General features: G+C 43.1%; 1 protein-coding gene across 2 annotated transcripts; it reads left to right on the top strand.

The window, feature by feature from the left end:
• The first annotated feature begins 45 nt into the window (after nucleotides 1-45).
• ACO2 (aconitase 2) lies at nucleotides 46-22,197 on the top strand. 2 transcript variants are annotated; one of them, XM_021552838.3, is made up of 18 exons: nucleotides 46-108; nucleotides 5,710-5,852; nucleotides 6,930-7,188; nucleotides 9,304-9,396; nucleotides 11,328-11,486; nucleotides 11,688-11,838; nucleotides 13,095-13,199; nucleotides 13,463-13,554; nucleotides 13,838-13,943; nucleotides 15,022-15,179; nucleotides 16,235-16,308; nucleotides 16,994-17,105; nucleotides 17,294-17,416; nucleotides 17,621-17,776; nucleotides 19,747-19,938; nucleotides 20,750-20,882; nucleotides 21,185-21,306; nucleotides 21,701-22,197. In XM_021552838.3, the coding sequence occupies exons 1-18, from the start codon at nucleotides 73-75 to the stop codon at nucleotides 21,842-21,844; spliced, it is 2,358 nt and encodes a 785-aa protein (XP_021408513.3). In that variant the 5' UTR covers nucleotides 46-72; the 3' UTR covers nucleotides 21,845-22,197. The 2 variants fall into 2 exon arrangements, with proteins under 2 accessions (XP_021408513.3, XP_085425915.1); XM_085569789.1 differs by having other exon boundaries at nucleotides 46-397.
• Nucleotides 22,198-23,296: the final 1,099 nt, after the last annotated feature.

Genomic DNA, 23,296 nt, shown 5'->3' with positions numbered 1-23,296 from the left:
GCGCGCACCGGAGATGTCAAAGGGGCCGCGTGACGCCATCGCGGCGCGACTCCATCTTTGTCAGTGAACAAAATGGCGCCGTACTGCGTGCTGGCGGCTCGGCTCAGGGTGAGCGGCGGTGGCGGGCGGGGCAGGCAGCGGGCGGGACGGGCGCAGGGAATTGCGGCAGGGACAAGATCACTGCCCGCTGGGCGGCCACGAGGGCGGCCGCTCGCCCGTAGCCTCGGGGTCAGGCCGTCCCCGCCTCCGCGTGTAGGTCAGCGTGTCCCCGCTGCGGCCCCACGCCCTGTTTCCATGGCGATGGTGGGGCAGCCGCGGCTTTGGCGGCGGCTGCGTGGCCGCTGCTCGGGCTCGGGTGCAGGACGGCTCCCGCTACCGGGCCCGGCCGGCTGTCAAGGTGAGTGCAAGGTGAACGGGGCGGCGGGGACGCGGCCTGGCGCCGCCGCCTCCCCCGTCTGCCCGGACCCCGCTGTGGTGGACTGCAGCCGCTGTCAAAGCCTCGGGCCTAACAGGGCAGTGAGCCCGAGGGCGCGGGCCCGAACGGTGAAATAAAAGGTCTTTCCCCGGGGCAGGCATTTTTCTTTCCCTCGTCTTGTATTACTTCCCCTATGGGCATGCGGGAGCACAAGGTGACTCCTTATTGTGTGAGTGAACTGTCTTTTGGCTACTTTGCTTCAAAAATACTTCTTTTAATACAAACAGAGGCTCCTGGGTGACAAAGGTGCCAGCCTCTCTGTATGGGGAACTAGGACAGCTGAAGAAGCAGGCAGGTCAGACACATAAATTGCCTTTTTTCCTGGGGCTGTGGTAGAAGCTCTCACAGTCTTGACTGTCATGACCTCTAAAACTCACCTTTGCCAGTAATATGATCTTGTCCCAGAGATTGCCTTCCTTGGAAAAGACTTTGTTGAGTTTAGTGTCTACTCAGTAATAAAGTTTTCATATCTTTTAAAGCCTGTAAGGCAAATACCAGGTGCAGTTTTCTGTTTAGGGCTGCTAAGGGATAAGGAAACCTTTGCTCCCCTCTGATAAAGGCCGGCAGTGGAACTTCTCAGTTTGCCACTTTTGACCTTGGCCAATGTGTTCCCCTTTCCTAGGGAACTGAAGTAAGAATTTGGTTGGCTTTTAGTATTCTAAAAGTATTTTTTGAATCTTAATTACAGTTTGCTTATTAGGTTATTGCTGTCTTGCTTTAGAGGTAGATGTTTTAGAAAAATATAGTAGTTTTTAAATTTAAATGAAAGCTACAGAATTATACCATTTTGGTTAGGTTGGTATATTTGTTCTTACTTAGTTACTTGTTCTTAAATAGTTTTTAGTTTGTACTTTGAACAGAAATGACTGCTCATAAAATGAAGGCAAATCTTTTATTAGGGTAATGAATTGGTTCTTGTTTTATGCTGTGACATTGCATGAGAACAAGCAGTCATTTGCTAAAATTAATATTGTATTATGCAAAACAAAGGCTATGCTGGCATAGTTGGTATGAGAAATTTAGTATTCCAGGAGGTTGTCATCTATTATCAGGCTCAGGGTCCATATTTATTTCCTCCCTGTGAAGGACTAAATCTGTGATGTTAATCAAACAAGTGATGTCTTTAGGAAGCTCCTGTGGAGCAGCCTAGAGGTTAATGAATATGAGCATCATCTTGTAAATTACTGTGATAGGGCCAGTATTGACCATGGCACATATTACTACTATTGGTTCTGCTTGCCTCCTGTCCTGGAACTGTTTTGGAAGTGGAACTGCAGAGAAAGCTTGCCTCTGAAAGAAATAAATTGGAATTAGCCTGATTTGACTGTGCTATTTGTAGTATAGTTCTAAGAGCCTCAAAGAGTCAAGATCTCTTTTCTGCGTACCTGAAATAACACTTTCCAGTAGCATTCCACTTTTTGAGCCATGTTGCTTGAAGATTGACTGAAAGGGAGCACTGTAAAGCTCTAAACTACCTGAAATACCAGGTTTATTGAAGGCTTGTGGGTAAGTACCAAAATTATACATGGACCGCTATGTGTATCTGGCAGAAATGTTGGCCAGGGCTAAACTGATCTTCAGAACCATAATTTTGGTTGCTATTTTGAGGTGGGTCCAGAAAATGAGCTTGCATTTACAATTTTATTATACCACACTACTTTTTTTTTTTTTTTTAGGCTGAATCATTGCGAAAGTTGGAAGCTTGTCCAATGTTCTTAGATCAGGAAAGATGGTATTTTGGGTTTCAGCTGGGATTTCTAGGACAGATTTCCCAGACAGAAGTGTACATAACACAGTTGCTACTCTTTTGAATATGAGCTTTTGCTCGCTGGACTTGTCTGCCGTATCGGCTCCCAAAATGCAAGTTATTTTCTGAATTCAGACTCCCCTTGCACCTGGAACATTCACAGTAGTGAACTAAATGCATGACAGCTACCTTAAAATTTATAAAGAGCAGTGTTAACTTCCTCACAGAGATTTCAGAAATAATGACCCATTTATTTGCTTTCTTCTGTCTTTAAAGGAAATTTTTCACCTCATGAAACACCAATAGGCTTAGGAGTTCTGTAATGATTACTGCCATTCCTTTTACTGAAATTTGAACAAGGACACTGCAAACTGGAATAAGGGATTCAGTGCCAGGTGAGAAGAGGTCATTTGGCAGCTGTTTGGTCAGTTCCTGGATAAAAAGGAAAATTTTTAGATTGGTGGCTGCCTACTTCTCTTGGCTCTTGGACTAAAGGCACTTCTCACTACTTACTGAGAAAACATGGAAGTCCCTGCGAAGCACTTGTAGATTCCCTCTCAGAGAAGTGTGAAAGGGAATGAAACTGGGAACTATCAGGCTTGTGACTTGTCCTTAATCTTGCAGCTCTGCACCCTGTTTCTGAGGATGCAATAGGAGAAGGACAAGCATGGAGAACAGACAGGTGTGATGAGTGATACAGTGTAGATTCTTTGTGAGGAGGGATCAGACTTTTGAACCAGGCAGTTTATACTTGTTGCTTAGTGGTGGGTGGTGGTGGATCCTTAGACTTGCTGGGTGCCAACATGAGAAGAACCATATTGAATCAAATTAATTCCCAACAGAAATAGGGATTAGGTTTATATCCTGGTAAAATGAAGATGGCACGTTTTAATTAGATGCCTTTTAAAATTCTTATGTAGAGAAAAATGCTTGTCTAATCTACTGAAGGTGATTGGCTTAGGCAGTTATTTTTCGTGGGTCATACTGGCCATTACAGAAACAGACCTTCAGTTTTCCAGACTTCTCCAAGTCCAAAGAGAGTCCTTCACCTTAAACACGTTGTCTTCCTGCTTCTGGTAGTGTGAAGCTGTGGTCAGCAGGATTCAATTACTTTGTATTGCTGATCTTGCGATTACCAGCTGAACATTGCCATAGTACTAGAAAAAAATTACATTTCCTTGTGCCATTTCATAAAGTGAAAAGACCCATAGACATGGATGTTCAAACAGAAAATATTTTGTTTGAGAAGTTTTGTTGTACCTCTTTTTGAAGTGCCCTACTTCAGATTTCTGTTTTAATCAGCTTTGGTCCCAGGCAAGAATAAGATGCTATGAAGCCTGTGCTATTACTTTTATTTGCATCTCTGGTCTTCTCTATGATGAATTAGGAAGAAATTACTACATTAAACCACAATACATTTCCTAGCCTGGGAAAGAGATTATTTTTCTATGAACAGTGATTAAATACCTCAGTGGTTTTTTTCCAGCCATTCCAGCAGTTGAAGACTTTCACAAGATGGAATATCTTGTGAGGTTAAAAAAAAAAAAAAAAAAAAAAAGGCTAGAACAAAGCAAACATAAAAGTTACATGGCTACTAGATAAAGAGCAGCTTTGCCTAGTTTGTATATTAAACAATGAGAAGCTGGGTGGTGTTCGTATTGGTGTGGGTGGTTGTTTTGGGTTTGGTTTTTTTTGGGTTTTTTTTTTTTTTTTTTTTTTTTTTGCTGGTGGAAGAAGGAAAGGTCTTAAGTCTGACACTTGTGATAAGTTCTGGAAGTTCTAGGATTAAAGTGCAGCACAGTGAAATTTGATGACTGAGTTTCCCATACAGTCATGGAGGAACAGTGCCCTCTGTACCACCAGGTTCACTTCTCTCAGATATTCTTTCATAATGGTGATGTACAACTGCTGTAAGTCTGTACTGCTTCTACCAAAAGCTCTTTGTATAATGGCTTAGGATAGTTTGGTAAAAATGCAGACTGCATGCTTGTTGCTAGTGCACTGAGTAGTGTGGTCTTGCCTAGCTTTCCCAAAATTTTTGTTGCAAAAGATACTAACAAGTGTTATCAAAAGGACAATAAAACAAGAGATTTTGCTAAAAATTGGTGATGTCTCTTTGATTGTGATTATTTCAGGCAATCTTTTCAATGCTGGTTACAAGAAAGCTGGAAAAAATATTCGCAGGGAAACATTTAAATGCTTGAACAGGTTTAAAGAATTAACTAGGGGTTTTTTTTTGACAATGGTAAAAAAAAACCCCAGTGGTAGGTACAATGATTGTGTACTGAACAAGGAATATTTACAATCACACGTGCAAAAGGGGTGTTTAGTGTAATACTGCTACATTTATTGACCTGTACTTATCAAAACTTTGTAACTCTGAAATAGCGGATGAATAGAAAAAGTGGGATTAAAATTAAGGTGTAGTACCGGAAGAGGAAGAGTTCTGAACTCTTTTCTTCAGTCTGTTTCCAGACTTCTAATGCTGAGGAGTGAGACTTTGAAAGCATGTAAGAAATGTATGTGCCAAATCCTTGGAAGTTTTTGTGGAGGCTGCTGTCTGACTCAGTTTCCAAAGCTGCGTGAGAGCTTTTAGCCCTGGGCACTGACCCGTCTCTTTCAGGTCAGGTGCTGTAAAGGTGCCTCGCCATAGCCTGCCCTTCTCCTGTGTTCCAGGAAACTGTCTCACTCTGGAGGCTGCCAAGTGAAATTTGGCTTTTTTTTCCCCTGGCACTTTCTGCTGATGCATTCAGTTCACAGTGTAGTTCACCTGTCATCTAACTCACCTGTAGGGTAAGTGCAAGGCTTTTCAGAGACAAAAGGTGAGGGTGCCTTTGTGAGAGTGAGGAAAAGAGCACCAGCCAGGCTGGTGGAGCTGGTGAGTTTCTTTCCACATCTTGCTTCTACTTCTCTGTGTTACATTGTAGACCAGACCTGTACAGCAAAGTCTCCTTGTGGGAATTTAATATGTTTTGTAGCAGTATGGAGGGATGCTGCCTAGGAAATTTAGTATGTGATGGTGGAACAGAGGGGTGTCCACTCAGACTGGTGCTGTATTGCCTGCCAATGTCAACTTCAATGTCAACTCTATGCCAGCAAGCAAATACAAACCTAGGAATAGTTTGCTTTAGAAACAGCATTGGTTCTTCATACCATGACTCTGATGTGTCAGGAGTATGGCAAGCAGGTGCTCTCTTGAGAATTGGCTCAGCATTGTCTGAAAGCAGATTTCTCATTTGAAAACATTAAGCCTCTGGTGCAACAAATAAAAATGTGGAATAATTTAATAAATGTTACCTGTGCTGGGTACTTTGGTGTGTCACTGTTTAATATAATATGGGGTATTGTATGATGAAATGGATTTGAGTGCCTTTGCATTCCTCAGTCTGTAAAATCCCAGTAAGAAAAACTGAAAAACATTTTTAATTGATATGTTACAGAAATTTACTCTGCAGGGTTCCAGTTTTAATACTCTCCCTTTTTTCAGCATGCCTTGAATAGTGGGGTACGACGCTACCATGTTGCTCCTGTCCTGTGCCAGCGGGCCAAGGTGGCCATGAGCCACTTTGAACCTAATGAATACATAAATTATGAAAAACTGGAGAAGAACATCAACATTGTCCGTAAGAGGTAAGAGTGGAGAAGGGAAGAAGGAGGAGGTCAGTGTATTGAATTGAGCTCTGCAGTGACAGGAAAGGAAGAAAATAATGTGGGGCCCTGGCACAAGGAATGTTTACCAGGGAAAGCAGCACTGAACAGAGGCAGTTGTAAATATAGTGAAGCATGAGCTGTAGTGTCTCCTCATAGTGGTGGAGCACTGTGGGAAGGGTTGAAGGATATGATGAAGCACTGCAGTGTGCAGAGAACCAGGCCAGTGCAGAGGAGGTGCTAGAAAGGGCTCCATCCTCTTTGTTTAATACCCTCGTTGAGGAGTCTTCACGTTGGCCCTTGTTTTTTTCTGGGGCAGCAGCGTGTGGGTCATGGTTGTTATAGGCTAATGCTTCTGTGTGCTGTGTTCTTCTGTAGGTGTTAGGCATGGAACAAAGGGCTAGGAATTCATAGCATATGTAAACACAGTGACCTTAATCTGCTGATAGAGGCTTGTGTGCCTGCTAATTTGTCATTCCTGCTGCACTTACTGTGGCAGTGGTTTGTATGACTTGTCCTTCAGTCTTTGTGTCCCTTATTAAATGTGGTGACTCTCATTTCAAGTTGTTGTGTTGATTTAGTTACTTCTCAGAAGATCTTGCTACATACATAAATAGATTCCTCAGCTGATACAGCTGCAGGATGAAAGGTCTCAGGTCACGAAGCTCCACTTAGTTGTATTTGCTCTGGGATCTGGTATTTGTGAATTGAGTCTGACCTCTGTCTCACTTCTACATTTGCTCTCTTGAAGTATGGCTCAATAAGTGAGCAGTCAATGTTTTTTTTACAGGAAGATTATGTTTTTTATATGAAGATTAGAAAATATTAGAAAAGAAAGCATAAAATGCCATCAGTTAATATGTTTTTGAACTTTATGAACTGAACCCCTGTTTTAACAATGTGCTAGTTGATATTTTAGTGCTGAAAGAAGAGCATGGAGGTTTCTCTGTGCTAATAGGTCTTAACAGTCTGAGCAATATAGGGAAGCATTCTCTTACATGCTTAAAGGGGCAAAAGTTGAAGTACACAAGATGCAGATACTAAAATTATTCTCCTCAGGCTTGACCGCCCTCTGACCTTGTCCGAGAAGATTGTATATGGACACCTGGATGACCCAGCAAAACAGGAGATTGAGCGCGGCAAGACCTATCTGCGCTTACGGCCAGACCGTGTGGCCATGCAGGATGCCACAGCTCAGATGGCAATGCTTCAGTTCATCAGCAGTGGGCTGCCAAAAGTGGCTGTGCCTTCCACCATCCACTGTGATCACCTCATCGAGGCCCAGTCAGGCGGTGAAAAGGATCTTCAAAGAGCCAAGGTCACTATTGCAGAGATGTAACTTCTGTCTGTTTGAAAATGTCCTTCCAGTTAAAGGATGAGTTTATTTTAAATTTTTTTCCCATAAGGACAGCCAGGAATCAGATGGGGTAACAGATTGCCTGTGATGGTCCGTAGATGCAGTGAAGAAACAGACTAAATGGATTTTTGGGAGTTCTTCACCTCAGATTCATCCATTACATGGTTTAAAGGACCATGAATGTGGGAAAAGCTAGTCTTAAGTTGTTAGTGATGGAAACTGAGATCATGTGTGTTCTAGAGATAGAAGATATTTCAGATAAAGGAGAGAAAAAAAAATATTTCAAAGGGAAAAAAAGAAGTCAGATTACTCTGTGTTGCAGTATGGCAGTGTGAAAAACTTAATGAACATATGTCTGCATTGCACTGGTGTATCCTATGAGGGTGAGACAAGTAGTTACTTTCCCAAACCATTTGCTACAGATTATCTAAGAGCAATAACTGAATCATGTGCAGCTTTCATAGCTCATGGGTATAGTATAAATGTGTGTAAAAGTATGGAGGATGTTGCGTTTTATGTGGGAATTTCAAAGTGTTGTTTGTACAACTGCTGATTCAGTGCAATTTTAAAATTTTCTACTCAACTGTTTTACTGCTTATTTCTCCCCAAATGAGCTTCTGTAATCTATAGACACATTTATCCGTGACCAACATACCACAATGCATCTGCCAAGGAAATCTTGTTACTCTGAGTAGACTTAGCCGAAGTCCACTGTCAGAGCCAGGAGGAATTGCACCTGGAATGTTGATACCAGAGTTTATGAGCAGTGAACAGGGTTCAGCTGCATTTCAAGATTTTAGTTCATAACTATTCTCAGAAACTTGTGGCATTGAAGTATCTGCTTTTGGCTCTAATCAGTGGGCAACAAAAAAGCAACTTGCATGACTCAGGAGTGATTTGGGGAGTTCTCACTCTGCTTGTTTCAGTCCTAAGTTGTGCAATTAACAGTTTGAGACTTAACTAAATCAGACAATTTCTTTTCTCCTGTTCATCTCCTGTTTTCCCCTTTGCCCTATTCCTGCTTTTATTCTCCGTGGTGCAATTATATTTGCTGCAGCCCTGAATTGAGCTGAGTCCCTTCTTTGCCATCCACTCTGAGCAGAGCAAGTAAAGGTCCTGCCTTCTGCTGACTGGCTTCTGCTGCTGCCAGTTGGCACACAATGAATGCTGGCAGGCCAGAGGGTGGTTTGGATTTACTGGGGTAGGGATGCACAAACAGAGTGGAGTGACCCAACTCCCAGTGGAAAACGAGGCTTAAAGAGCTGCTGCTGCCTCTTGGGAAATTTCAGCAAATGTGTGCTGAGACAATTCTTCAATTATCTCGTTTCCCTTTATTCTGAAGCTTAGCTGCATGAGAACAGTCTTTAAGAAATTCTCTCCTTCTAGTGCTTATCTTATCTACTCCAGCACTCTTCTGCCAAGAACTGTTAGGATATAATAGTGTCACACTTCCTTGGCAACCATGGTTTTTCTCACAAGCAATTTTCATGGTGTGACCTCCACCAACAATGGTGACAGTGCAGCAAGAAAGGCAGTATTGTGTGAGTCTTAAAGAGGGGACTTGCTAGAATGACAAATGATACCAACTCCCCTGGCTGTGAACACTTCCAGTTCCATTTCTTAATCTGTAAAAATAAAGCCAGAATGTTTATCTAAGGGATTTGAAATGTCTCGAGAGCATCTGTATAGAAAAAAGAACACCTGGTAGAGAAGGAAGGAGGGGCTAGAATGCGTGAGGCTTTTTAAAAAAGCCCCTAAGAATAGGGAAAGTGAGCACAGCATTTTTAAATGTTTTATTGGCAGGGTTTTCCTTAAATTGTGCTGTTTGGAATTAGAAATTAAAAAACTTTTAGTAGAGCTACAAGTGGGATGAAATTAAATGACCTGTTACAACTGTCTGTCAAGCAGTCTTGACCTTTTGGTTTTAAAAGTCATGTGCACCTCCCTTCAGCTGCTGCAAAACTAGGAAGCAAACTATAGGAGGCATGTGAAAGAAGGGAATGTGTTTGAACAAGATTTTGATGTATGGAAGAACAAAATGTGGTACTAATGCTCTGTGCTTCCCTGTGTGAATAGGAGATAAACCAGGAGGTGTATAACTTTCTATCAACGGCTGGTGCCAAGTATGGAGTGGGATTCTGGAAACCTGGGTCAGGAATCATTCACCAGGTAAAGTGTGTGTCTTTGCAGTCTTTGAACATGCAGTGGGTCTTTTACTTTAGGGTGGAGAGAGAGCTCAAGTACAAATCTTTAGAGAATTTCACTGGTTTAGGGAAACAACTTGCTTTGCTCAAGGCAGGCAAGGTTTCTTACTTGCTCTCTCTCAGTTATCTTGGCAACAGTGTGGGTTTTTTTAAAGGTTATTTTGGTCAAACTGTAACCTGATGTATCATTAGGTAGTGCCAACAGCATGCCATGTGAATTACAGAAGCTTAAAATACCTTAACTGCTTGTGGGTTGGCTCCTCTTAGTGCAATTGTGACAGTAAGGTGAGGCCATGAAGCTGGCTACATAGGGTTAATGTGAATTGCTTTTGGTGGTAAGGAAAGCAACCTTGGAAGCATACTTTTTTAGAACTATTATGTATGCATTTAGTTCTTTAAAACCCAGAAGAGTATATGAGGACACAACAGAGCAGCATACTTCAAGTACTCAGGAGAGGCAACACATAAGGAGTTGCTAGGTGAATTTGAATAAAATGCAAAACAGTTTCCAAGTCTGAGATTCTCTTGTCATTACACTTGGATCTAAAAAAGAATATGACAGTCCCAGGATAATTTACCACTTAATGAGGCTTTTAGTTTTTTAAAACAAACGCTTCTGTCAGGATGTCCCTAACTTGCTTGTGGTTGGTTTGCTTTGAGGGTCCAGTAGTCATTTTTCATTGTTCCTCTGAGTCTCAGGCAGCAAAAGTTGAAGAGCAGCATGAAGGAAAAGGAGTGGAGAGGAGAATGGATGACTGGTAAGCATCCTGTCATCAGGGAACTTGTGACCAGGTGCAGTCAAGAGCTCTCTGCTATGTTTTCTTAGCTACGAAATGAGTTACTAAGGTTACCTTAACTTAATGTGATGCAATAGATGAATGCTTCAAAAGGTTATGGGAACACCTCAGGTCATTTGTGTTCCAAAACCACTTGTAACATCTGTCACGTGGCATCATAGCTCCATGCTGTGGTTACCAGTCTTCCTGTGACTGACTTTCTCTGGGTGGAGGAAACTGGTCCTGTTGTATAGCTTCAGAGTACAACTCTGCCAAAGTGAGGTCTTGAGAGTGACCTTTCTCACAGAAATATGTTGATGTGGCTACATGAATATAAAGCTGAAAGTTCTGAAAGCAAAGCCTTGGTCTTTTTGGTAAAGAACGTACCTTAGTTCTTCTCGAGCTGTTCTGTGATGCGTGTACTGTGAGTTCTGTGCTTCCCAGAAAGGCTGTTCCTGGTGTTGGTGTGGCTCATATGCAGTGAGAAGTTCATTAGCTTGAGTTCTCTACAGTGTTCCTACCACAGAAATCTCTTTTTTTCCATTGAAGAATGGTTTTGTGGTTTTGTTAATAGTTAAAAAGTCTTGCATGGAACTGGTAGCACCAATAAGGGGAGGTCAGTGTCTTGGTGAGAAGTTCGTCTACATAATTGAGTTTTGGCTGGCAGCATGGATTGGAGGAGCCTGTTGGTATTCTACTGCTATGGGAGCACAAAGGCTATGGAAGGTCTTGCTAGCACTGGATAAGTGAACTGACTTGCTCAACTGTTAATTAAGAGTATGGAGATTGTGGAACAGACTTTGAGGTCTAACAAAGGTGGCACCTTACAAAAGCCTAAACTGGAAGGGAAGAAAGGAGATTGTTTTCTAATTTTTTTTTATTATCCTGGGATGAGCAAGGATCCTGGGGCTGAGTCTTGGTGTACCTTGTTTTGTCATTGCATCCTCCACAAGGAGGTTGAAACAAAAGAGAATTTCCAATCCAACCCAAATTCGGTTATTTTCTTGCTACTGAAATCTGCAAATACAAACTGATCTAAACTCTTGTTCTTGTTTTCTTTCTGCTGTCTTCCCCTCCTTTCCTACAAAACAATCAAGCAAACAATCAATTTTATTTTCAGATCATTCTGGAGAACTACTCATACCCTGGAGTTATGCTGATCGGCACAGATTCACACACCCCCAACGGAGGTGGCTTGGGGGGAATCTGCATTGGTGTGGGTGGAGCTGATGCTGTGGATGTCATGGCAGGAATCCCTTGGGAGCTCAAATGCCCGAAGGTAGGAGCAGAAGGAATATGAAGCGTTGATGCCATGGGTGAGATATATGATGTGTAAGGAGCATTGACTTTTCAAGCACTATGTATATAAGGCACTAGATACCATTGCAGTGTGGCAGGAATATACCCCACAGCAGAACTGTTATCTTTCTGACAGGAAGACCGATACTAGTATTTTTTTTTCCTCGTTGATGTTGCTCAGGTTATTGGTGTAAAACTGACTGGCAAGCTCTCAGGCTGGACCTCTCCTAAAGACGTGATCCTGAAAGTGGCTGGCATCCTCACTGTCAAGGGTGGGACAGGCGCCATCATTGAATACCATGGGCCGGGTGTGGATTCAATCTCCTGCACAGGTAGGTCAACACAGATCTCTTATCTGAGTGGACTGTTGGTGGAGCTGGGTGTTGAGCTAGCTGTGGAGGCTGGGAGGAGAACCAAACAAGAAGTACTAAGTGTTGTCCCTTAGCCTGGCTCAGCAGTTTGTACATGGCAAACTGGAAGAGTGGTGTAACAAGGTATCACTCTCTCTCAGTGAAGGTGACCTCTCTCCATTAAATCTTCTTGTGATTTTGAGAACATGGAATGGTTAATTGTGAAGAATCCTGTAAGATGGTGTGTCAGGATAAGAATAAGGGTGGATGTATTCCACTGTAAACTTAGAGGGTGGAGATATCAGGAGTAAAGGCATGACATATTCATTTCAGCCTAAAATAGGCTGTGAACAGAAAAAAGAAACACGTTAATAGGATTATGTGTGTGATAGCTGCTAAACAAAGAGCAGAAGTTCTGAGACCAGAAAGCAGTTTGTAACAGGCAGTTTATACTAGTTAATTTTGGATCTTGGGTGCTGAATTGGAACTAGCAAAAAATTGTAATTCTTTCTAATATGCTAGTTAGGACCAAATTACAAGAAATGTGACTTCCTTTAGCTTGAAGTGCAGCCTTCAAGCTGGATTTCTCCTCTCAAGTTGCATGACTTGGCTACAACTTAGAATACTTGGTTTACAGACAGAGAGCAAATTGGGGTTTTTCTTCTATGAAATCAGAGTAATTTTATATCTGCTTCTAGCTTGTTAAATGTAAAACAGGAGCTTCTACAGCTTGATTGCTGTGTCATTGAAAGGGGTGGTTGATCCCAGTGCTGTGAGCAGATATTTGGGATTTTTTTATTGTGTTTTGTCACTGGAAGCATTTTATTCAGCCCATTAAATTTCTCACAAATGTCTGGCTCCTCAAGTGAAGACAAATGAGATGGTAGGGAGGGACAAGACACTCACTGCAGGTAGCGCAGAGTGCTACTGCTCACTGCTGTAAATTATTTCATGCTCAGTGCAAACAGGAGTTCTTGTTATATCAGTATCTGCAGGTATTAGTGTAACTTTTGGCTCATTCCTTCCACAATAGTCTGATCGCAGGCACTGTATTGATAAGAAACACAGAGGGCTGACCCAGCCATTGTGTTGTCCTCTCAGCTGTGGCTTTAGGTTTCTGTGGCTGATGCCCTGATCTCTCTTAGCTTTGCTGTCTTTTGCATATACTTATTTTTGGAGAATTGGGTGGCCTTGGATTTTCTCATTTGATCCTGTGGTCTCTTCTCCCACTTCTTTAGGAATGGCAACAATCTGTAATATGGGGGCTGAAATCGGAGCTACCACATCCATCTTCCCTTACAATGAACGCATGAAGAAATACTTGGGCAAGACTGGGCGAGCTGGTAAGAGGATCTGGGGATTGAAGTGGGTAGAAGTACGGGTTCAAGTGAAGGTATATTCTGGGAGCAGTATTCTCCTATGGTGTTGTCTGATGAGATTTTTGACCTTGTGTGGTCCTGTAGGTTATCTGTTACAAGTAGGGAGTCTGTAGATGAAGTGGCTCGGGAATTATACAGTTGACCCCCCCTGTGTTTAGTCATTCTAGACTTTTTTTTCTCCCTCATATTTGCTGCATTTTTCAGATCTTCCTTCTTTCTTATTCCAGATATAGCTGCCCTAGCAGATGAATTCAAGCAACACTTGGTACCAGATTCTGGTTGTCAGTATGACCAGGTGATAGAGATCAACCTCAGTGAGGTAAGGCTTCATTTCTTCTTGCCATCTTGAATGCTGTGATGTGACTCTGCTTTGTGTGACTGAAGATCAAACTGGGAGTTTGATGCAGCACTGCAGTGCTGTGCTAGAACATGTAAAATGCATTCCAGTCTGCTTCACTGACAGCTTGTGCTCCAGTTTTCATAGTAGGAGAATCTTAGTTAAACAACTTCCAGATAGAACTGTGAAAGGAATTGATTTGCTGCTGTGTTTCAGGGTTATTCTTTGCTACTGTGATTTCTGACTTTGTCACTGTTTCTTAAAGCTGAAACCACATATCAATGGACCTTTCACACCAGACCTGGCGCACCCTGTGTCAGATATTGGTGCTGTGGCAGAAAAGGAGGGCTGGCCTGTTGATATCAGAGTTGGTGGGTAGCATTTGCTCTTTCCTCTTCCTTCATACTTGTGGCATAAACATGGTTGTCTTGGGATAACCTGTTGGTCATATAGCTTGGGATACTGTTTTTTCACTGCTGCTGTCCTTTGGTGTGGTGTCATCTGTTCATGGCCATATGAATTTTCTGGGAAAAGTAGTGACCACATGGGCCAAGTGTGTAAGATGAGATCCAGGATAATAGAAGGCATTTTAATCTCAAGAGGTAGACCAGGTTTCTTCCATTTTTGAAACATTTGAATGCTTGGATTGACAGGAATATTACTCATTGAAGATCGTTTTTATTAAAAGTCTGTGGTATGGATTTACCTGTTGCAGAGAGTTGTGAGGAGCATGATTGTCAGCACTCCCAGCAGTTGGCTGTTGAACTCTTGGGACTTAGTAAAGTTAGTACTTAACTGTCCTAAAAAGCAGGCTTAAAAATTTATGCTTTTGGGATGGTAACTTGTGGGCTGACTTCTCAACTGTTGCTCATGGAGTGGAGGAAGGAATGGAAATAGATTGTAAAGCTATGTCCCAGATGGGAGGTGTATTATATTATAGTGTTACAAATAGTATTCAGTTACAGCAGTTGTAACTGAGAGAATTTTTATTTTACTGCTTCGCACCAGAATGTTGTCAGGATGGTACAGCATGTCCTTGTGTGGTCTTTGTACTATACCGCAGATGTTTTCTTTTCATAATTTCCTCCATTTCTTGCCATCTTGATTTAAAGCTTTTTCTGTCTTTGTGGAACAATACTTACCTCTTTGGTTATTTGCTTAACCAAAGTGCAAGTAGGTGACACTCAGGTCTTGTAAAACAATAACCTAGTCAGATTAGACTAGTGACTGAGTAGTGTGTTCCGACTGTGCAACCTCCAGAGCTGGACAAGAGACTGCTTGTGACTACAATATATTGCTGGGAGGCTTGGCAGTGTTGGTACCTGAAACCCTTTGAGCTTCCTTATCAACAGAAAAGGTGGTTATCCCTTGTTTGCTCTTCTGGGAGATGGTCAGGGAGAATCTTCCAAGTACCAGTAACCACCACCCTGTTTCTGTCAAACATCACAGGTTTGATTGGCAGCTGCACCAACTCCAGCTATGAGGACATGGGACGCTCTGCAGCGGTGGCAAAACAGGCACTTGTGCATGGATTGAAGTGCAAATCCAAGTTCACAATCACACCAGGGTCAGAACAGATCCGTGCCACCATTGAAAGAGACGGTTATGTGAGTATGGCTGCTCTTTGCACTTCCAAACAGAAAGGGTTAAATTCTTCAGGACAGTACTTGGGGGGCCGAGTTAACTGAACTTAGTCTTCACTTATTGCTGGAGGTGCAATTACTGATGTAATAACTGGTTTTGTGGTACTGTGTCTGTGGGTCCTGCCATCATCTTGACAGTGTTTTGACCTGATATCTTTACTACCTGGGCATGTAAAAACAGGATTAGAACTGAACAAGGCTGAGGCAGTTGTCAGGAACTGGGGTCCTGAGGAGGTAACGGTCTATACAGCAAAGGATAGCTCATGCTCCTGGGATTCTGTAGATGGCCATGGCTGACAAAAGGCTGCAATCCACTTTTATCCCAATATATAAAGAGAACATACCCTTTTGTTGGAAGGTGGTTCCCAATTTAGACCAAACTTCTGGCAAAACTCATATTGGCTTAAAATGAATGTTTCTGTTGAGGAACCATTACCTACTTTCTTCCTTTTTTCTCTGCAGTAAATGTTGTTTTAATTCGCTTTACTATTTAGTAAATCTTAGATGCTGTTAAAGTGAGAATCAAGTCTTTACATATGGATATGTCCAGCCAATGTTTGATGGCTCTTCCAACCAAGTCCTACCTTTCAAGTCATAGGTAGGACTTTCCTTGCCAGCTGCCCCCTTAATTGAGTTGTTTGCTGAGTAGACTGATCAGGCACACATACTTGCCTGTACTGTTGCCAGTTCTCTCCTTACATGGACTGGAAGTCTATAGAATATTACTCAGACCAGACACTGCCCTTCAGTCAAATGACTGTAAGTAGCTGGATTGCTCAAGTTGAAACAGGTAGAGAATGAGAACATCATGGCAAGTCATCTTGTGCTGTGCCCCAGTGTTAACTTAGAGTCTTACTGGGGTCAAACCCCATGTATTTATAAAAGTAACTCAAAACTGAAACAAGGAAGGGAATTTTCTCAGGCTCGGTGCTTCTGGTTAGTGTCTTCTTCCCCAAAAGAGCAACCACAGAAACTCATTCCAGGCATTCTATGGTAACAAAGTTGTTTTCTGTCCCCAGGCAAAAGTTCTTCGAGAAGTTGGAGGGCTGGTTCTTGCTAATGCTTGTGGGCCATGCATCGGCCAGTGGGACAGGTAAAATGAAAGATGGACCTCACTCTAGCTTTGTATCTTTAGCTCCCAAAATGCTTTGTGAAGCCCAATTTGATTGTAAATACAATACACTGGTAATTAAATACTTAAAAACCAACTGGCCATAGCTGCTATGTTCTAGAGGAGGCAAAAAGAAGGACTACAGATTTATATTGAACCTTTAGGTGAATAAAGCTGCAGAATGGACACACATTCTGGAGGCTTTTTGTGGAAGGCAAAGAATGCAGAGAAAGATTTGTTGTCTGTGGGAGGGTGGATTGAAGTTTGTATGGGCCTTTTAAAATAGGAAAAGTGAATTGGTCCAACTTCAGTCATTGGTGTGGCAGGGAGAATAATTCCCAATAGAAGGGGTGGGAGGCACATTTTTATATCACTTTATCACAGCTGACCGTGGGATATCCAAAGGCAATGTGCTTAGTTGATTATTGTTTAGACAGTTCAACAATGAACAACATGAGCTGTGAAAACTACTGTAACAATCAGTGTTTGACTTGGGTTTGCATTCATTCATTTTGAGTCTGTGCTTAAGGGAGGAAAACATACAGGCACCAGCTCATGTTTCTAAGATAGTGATTGCTGCCCAAACCAAGCTGAGGGATTCTAGCAGTGAGACATCTAGAAGCAGTATTCCTTTTGGATCTGGTAAGCATGTTCGCTTCTTTCACAGGAAAGACATCAAGAAAGGAGAGAAAAATACAATAGTTACATCCTACAACCGGAATTTCACAGGTCGCAATGATGCCAATCCAGAGACTCATGCATTTGTGACTTCTCCGGAGGTAAGAAACAGCCAGAGGAGAGACTGTGGAATAGTTCAGGGTGCCTGCAGAAGAGGCCCAGTGTGCCTCATTCAGTAGCTTTTGGTGGATGGCTTTGAGACTTAGATGTAGGACTTCCAGGTGAAATGATGGGAGGTAGAATATGCCTTTAAATATGTCTTTTTTTTTTTTTTTTTTTTTTCTTCCAGATTGTCACAGCCCTGTCCATTGCTGGCACTCTAAAATTTAACCCTGAGACAGATTACCTGACAGGAGCGGATGGGAAGAAGTTTAAACTAGAGGCACCTGATGCAGATGAGCTGCCCAAGCTGGTAACTGCTCTGTCTGGGGGCAGAGGGAAGGAAGACCTGACACTAGCATTGTTTTCTTTATACTGAGGGAATTTACAGGCACTGACCTCTTTATTGACACATGGTGGTAGAGCTAGAATGGGTGCAGTTGCATTACTGCATTATTGTTCTCCACGTGCTGTTGGGGATGGCTGAGGCTGATGATTTTCCTTTCTTCTTTGGAAGGAGTTTGACCCAGGCCAGGACACCTATCAGTACCCTCCCAAGGATGGCAGTGGGCAGCATGTGGATGTGAGCCCCACCAGCCAGCGTCTCCAGCTTCTTGAGCCCTTTGATAAGTGGGATGGCAAAGATCTAGAAGACATGCTGATCCTCATCAAGGTCAGGAACAAAGTAGGGGAGCATCAGCTATGACAGGTCTGCCTGAACAGGGGTTTGTATTGCAACTGCTAGAAGCTTTGGATGTACCTTTGAGATACCCGATTCCCTCCCCTACAACCACATTGTTACAGAAAGGGAAGCAAGGGGTCTTTCTTTCTTCCAGGTGTTTCCTTCTGATACTTCTTTCTGTTATAATTGACTTTTCTCCTTTGGGCTAGTGGTTAGCTAATACATGCAAAAGCAAGCTTGTTATAGCATGTAATATGATCCTGCCCAAACCATGCAATATGTCCCAGTTACAACCTGCAATAGAAAGGTGGAGGGGTTCTTTAATTAGCATCTCTAATACTGACTGTTCTAAGATGTATTTTGTCTGAAATGAGGTCGTTGGGAACTTCTCATCCATCAGTATGCATGTTCTCTTCCCACTTTATAGAAAGAGAAATTACTTCACACTTGTTAAACATTGCAATTTGGTCTTTCAGTGGAGACATGGGTTTCTCCTCACTGCCTGAGGTGAGTTAACAGATGGAAACTTCAGTTGATATGGTGAGGGGTTCTGAAATGTAATCCCTTATAAACTGACCTTTGGGAACATTCCTGATTCTCAGTGACAAAGAGTTGGAGGTACTCCCAGGTACCATACTGCTGTGCAAAAATTTTTGACACAGGCAATTCCTTTATAAGCATTTTAACACTTAGCAGTTGGAAGGTCATTATCTCTGGTTGGGAGTTCTGTTCTTGCAAGCTGAGAAGGCTTATGTGCAGTTTGGAAACTTAGAGGGTAACACTTGGCACCTTGTTGAAGTTCCCCAGCAGGAAGGCTGGGCTGTAGCAGGAAGGGCTAAATTGCTTTTTGTACCTGAACAACCTGCTGTTGAGGGAAGTGAGGACACAGCAGGAGATGTCATAGCTAAGCTAATTTTTGTAATTTACCCTTTGGAAAAGGGATGTTCTTCTTACCCAATATATGCAGAATGACCCCTGTGTTCTGCTTTGGAGTGCCTTGATTCTGTAATTGATGCACTTTTCTGGGGTTTATGCCTTTCAAAAAGAGGTATGATGACCACAGAATGGGTTAGGTTAGAAGGGACCACAGTGGGTCATGTGGTCCAACCTCCCTGCTCAAGCAGGGTCATCCCAGAGCACATGGCATAGAACTGCATCCAAACAGTTCTGGACTACCTCCAGCGAGGGAGACTCCACAACCTCTCTGGGCAATATTCCAATGTGGCCACTACACAGTAAAGAAGTTAAAGAAGTTCTTCCTCATGTTCAGGCGGAACTTCCTGTGCCTCAGTTTCTGCTCCATTGCCTCTTGTCCTATTGCTTGGCACCACTGAGCAGAGCCTGGCTTCACGCTCTTGACACCCTCCCTTCCGATACTTACAGATACTGTAAATGAGAGGTCCCCTCTCATTTGTCTCTTCTTGAGGCTGAACAGGAGATGGTCCAGTCTCTTAACTGCCTTTGTTGCCCTCCCCTGTACCTGCTCTAGGGGCTCCATGTCTCCCTTGTACTGGGGAGCCCAGAACTGGACACAGCACTCCAGCGGTGGCCTCACTAGGGCTGACTAGAGGGATAGGATCACTTCCTTTGACTTGCTGGCAATGCTGTTTCTAATTCACTCCAGAATACCATTGGCTTTCTTGGCCACATGGGCACACTGCTGGCTCATAGTCTGCTTGTTGTCCACCAGGATCCCCAGGTCTTTCTCTGCAGAGCTGCTTTCCAGCAACTCGTGCATGGAGCTACTCTTTCCCAGGTGCAGGACCCTGAACCTGCCCTTACTGAACTTCAGACAGTTCTCTGCCCACCTCTCTAACCTGTTGAGGTCTTTCTGAAGGGCTGCAGAGCCCTCTGGAGTATTGACCGCTCCTCCTAATTAATGCTTCACAGTTAAAAGCATTGAGGAAGGGTCAAGTACATTAGTCCATCCTAAGACATTCTTCTCTTCTGTTACACTTTAGGTAAAAGGGAAATGCACCACTGATCATATTTCTGCAGCTGGACCGTGGCTTAAATTCCGTGGCCATCTGGACAACATCTCCAACAACCTGCTCATTGGTGCCATCAACATCGAAAACGGCAAAGCCAACTCTGTGCGGAACGCGTTAACCCAGGAGTTTGGCCCAGTCCCAGACACAGCCCGTTACTACAAGGTGAGATGTTCCCCTGACACATCTATTTTAAGAGGATGTTTACAGTTTGGGCAGTCTGTGCCAAATACAAGGATCTCACCCTCCTGCTCTCAAGTAACAGCAGCTGCGAATTCATTCATCACTGAGGTATTTTCTCTAATGATTGCAGTTCCTGTAGGAGATTCTGTCCCTACCTGCTGTGGGGAAGAGGGAGATCTCCTGACTCAGAGGGGACCAGAAATCATACATGAAATAGGAAGAATTCCGTTAGGCTCTGCATACCTTACAAGGCATGGGTGTTGTCAGACTAAATCTTGCTTCCTGGAGTGCTTCACCTGTGACTAGTCTAATGTTTAAATAAATTATAGTCTTATTCCCTTTATTCTTTAACACTAGGCTTCAAATCTCAAGAAATGTCCTTTTACCCTCTGGACAACTTGGCAGTTGTTTCTGATTGGCTCTTTCAGTAGAGAGAAGTTAAAATTTTCCATATCCCTCCCAGAAGTAGAGCAGAGGTTATGGCTCATGCAAACACTGGTCTGGCATAGCATGATGGAAGGAGAGGTGGCAGGAAAAGGAAGGAAAAGATTTTCTCTGGATCCCAAAAGCAATCCTCCTTAGCCCTTGTCAGCAAAGATGGCAGTGCGTAACTACTGTGAAGCACTAAACCCCTTTATTTCTCTCCTTCCTCAGAACCCAAGGGAGTATTTTGGGAGGTGTCATAGCATAGCAATGTCAGTAAAGTGCTGAAATTAGATGTGTGGGTGGGTATTTATTGTTAATTCCTCACTTGAGTGGCTGCACAAATATAAATCTGTGTCTTTTGTCACAGAAAATGGGTATCAAATGGGCAGTTGTTGGGGATGAAAACTATGGTGAGGGATCAAGCCGGGAACATGCAGCATTGGAGCCACGTCACTTGGGAGGAAGGGTCATCATCACCAAGAGCTTTGCCAGGATCCATGGTGAGTCAGGCTTCCCCTGTGGTGTTTGTAAACAGGATGTGTTCAGTTTGAGTGGAAGTGATGTTTATACCTTGCCCAGGGCTCAACACCTACAGGCATGAACCTTCCCTGCTGACAGATGGCAAGGTCTCTCCTGTCAGGAGTCCTGTTACACACCTAGTTGGATATGCCACAAACAACGGATATGCTGATTTTGCTGCAAAGATAGTAATCGTTGGAGTAGTACTCTGAGCAGCCAGAAGGTAATATTGCTTCCCTGGAGTGGGATGTTACAAGTGTGGTTGGTGGTTTGTTCTCCACAGAAACCAATCTGAAGAAGCAAGGTCTACTGCCTCTCACTTTTGCTGATCCAGCAGACTATAACAAGATTCATCCTGTGGATAAGCTGAGCATTGTGGGGTTGAAAGACTTTGCACCTGGAAAGGTAACTGTCTGGGTGTCTTGTCATGCACTTGAGGGCAGGAATGTGCCAGGGATCGGTGGTAGTTGTATGCTTGTGAGACAGCACTGGCACTCATGAGCAGTGCAGCTTGCTAGCCAGGTGAGACACAGCAGACTGGGGACACGGGGCAGGTCAGAATCAGTGGTGTTCTGAACAGTTAAGAGAAACCTTTGTACAATACTCTGAATTCTTGGACTTGTTGACTTAAGCATGACTGTTCCCTAGAAGGAACTGTAACCTCACTTTTAAGATCCACCCTGAGCTGCAATTTTCCTTTTCAGCCCTTTAAGACCATGTAGAAATTTTCCCGTGAGAAGCTTCAGATAACCTTGTCCCTTGAAAGAGAAGGGAAAATAAAACTGTCTTCTTCTTTTAGCCTCTGAAATGCATCATCAAGCATCCCAATGGGAGCCAAGAAACAATCATGCTGAACCACACCTTCAATGAGTCGCAGATCGAATGGTTTCAGGCTGGCAGTGCCCTGAACAGAATGAAGGAGCTGCAGCAGAAATCAAGCTAAGTGCACACAATGCCCCAGTGCACTGGACTCGATTCAGCTTTGGCATTTTCATGAAAGTGCAATTCCATGCCTACTCTTGGAATAAATGTCTGATCAAATGTAACCATAGCTTCCTTTTTGTTATGGTACTTCCTCTTCACTGACACTATGAAAAGGGAGTGCAGCTAGGCTTACTTTTGTCTTTTAAATTCCCCAGCTTCCTTTTTCTATTTTGGCTCGATTTCAGTTCTCACAGTTATTTATATTTGGAAATAACCAGCAAAGGTGGGTTTGTCTGCTCAGTTGGTTGTTTTCTGCCCATTCACTTTACTGATGGCTAAGGACTTAAAATTTAAATAAAGAATGTGACCATCTCTTCTGTCATGTATTATTATATTCATCATCCTAATCCCTGTCATTGTTGCTGGGAGGGTGGGAAGAACTTCTTGTAAAACACTGCTATATGGAAAAAAAACCCAAATTGAATAGTTACTCAGTGTGGTAAAAAAAAGGAGCCCTCACAGTTGTCCTGGACTGTTTTGCTCTTGACATTAACCTACTGTGGGCTACATTTGTGATTATGACCATATTCCCCGCTACATTCCTGTGTAGGGCACCACTGCCACTATTACCAAGAACACCTGCTTATCTGATTTCCCAGCACTGCACACTTAGTTTCCTAAAGCATAGCTTAGAGCAAGAGATGGCTGCTGAGTAGTCTCTCATGAGAACAGCACACAAAACCACATTGCCATCGCTTCACTATACTCCTTGGAGCCCTGAACTTGTCCAAAAGGAGCTGAGCAAAACAATTACCTGGAGTAGTTAAACTGTTTTCTTCCCCTTGCCCTGGCACTATCCCAGAACAGCCTGTGTGGAAGCTCCTTGTGTGTTTCACCCAAATTTCCACATATACAAACAGCTGGGAGGTTTCTGCAAACAGTTGTTTCCACCACAGCTAGATGGTTGCATGTGTGAGCACTGCTGCTCTGTAGGTGGCATTCAGTAAGCTTATTGTGGGCACAGATGGACCTCAGTTACTATGTGAACCCAAAGAATTCTAGGCTCCCTTTTAATTAGGGCATTGCACCAGGAATAACAGTTGAGAATTAAGGGGTTCTAACGATGCTGCAGGGAGGGTGCTGATGACTCAGGCTTTGTTTTCACAGTTGGAGGTTAAGCAGACCCACTATCCCAGGGAATTACAGCTCCTTCCTGCCAAATGTGGCTGGCTTTGTAATTATGTGCAACATCACTCTCTTGGCAATGGGCCCTGCATAGATTTTACTCACTGTTTTGTTCCCTCCTTTCCTTGTACTGCTGTCAGGGAGGGTGATGGCAATTGTTTATCATTGGCTGTTAGCATAGAGCAAAGCGTTGGTCTGAACTCTGCCTTGAAATCCAAGTAGCTAAACTGCAGGAGGCAAGTGTTTTCTTCCTGCTAGGCAGGAAGCTAATAGTTTCCCCACAAAT

This window comes from Lonchura striata, chromosome 1A, assembly GCF_050655825.1.
Source record: "Lonchura striata isolate lonStrDom1 chromosome 1A, ASM5065582v1, whole genome shotgun sequence".
NCBI classification, from domain to species: Eukaryota; Metazoa; Chordata; class Aves; order Passeriformes; family Estrildidae; genus Lonchura; species Lonchura striata.
This window is presented reverse-complemented; position numbering and strand designations above follow the sequence as displayed.

Bases quoted from the DNA above. Each gene is read 5' to 3' on its own strand.
- ACO2 (XM_021552838.3), top strand. From the start codon at position 73: ATGGCGCCGTACTGCGTGCTGGCGGCTCGGCTCAGG. The intron at 13,200-13,462 runs GTAAGAGGATCT...TTCTTATTCCAG, and splicing joins GGGCAAGACTGGGCGAGCTG to ATATAGCTGCCCTAGCAGAT. The intron at 16,309-16,993 runs GTAAAATGAAAG...CTTCTTTCACAG, and splicing joins TGCATCGGCCAGTGGGACAG to GAAAGACATCAAGAAAGGAG.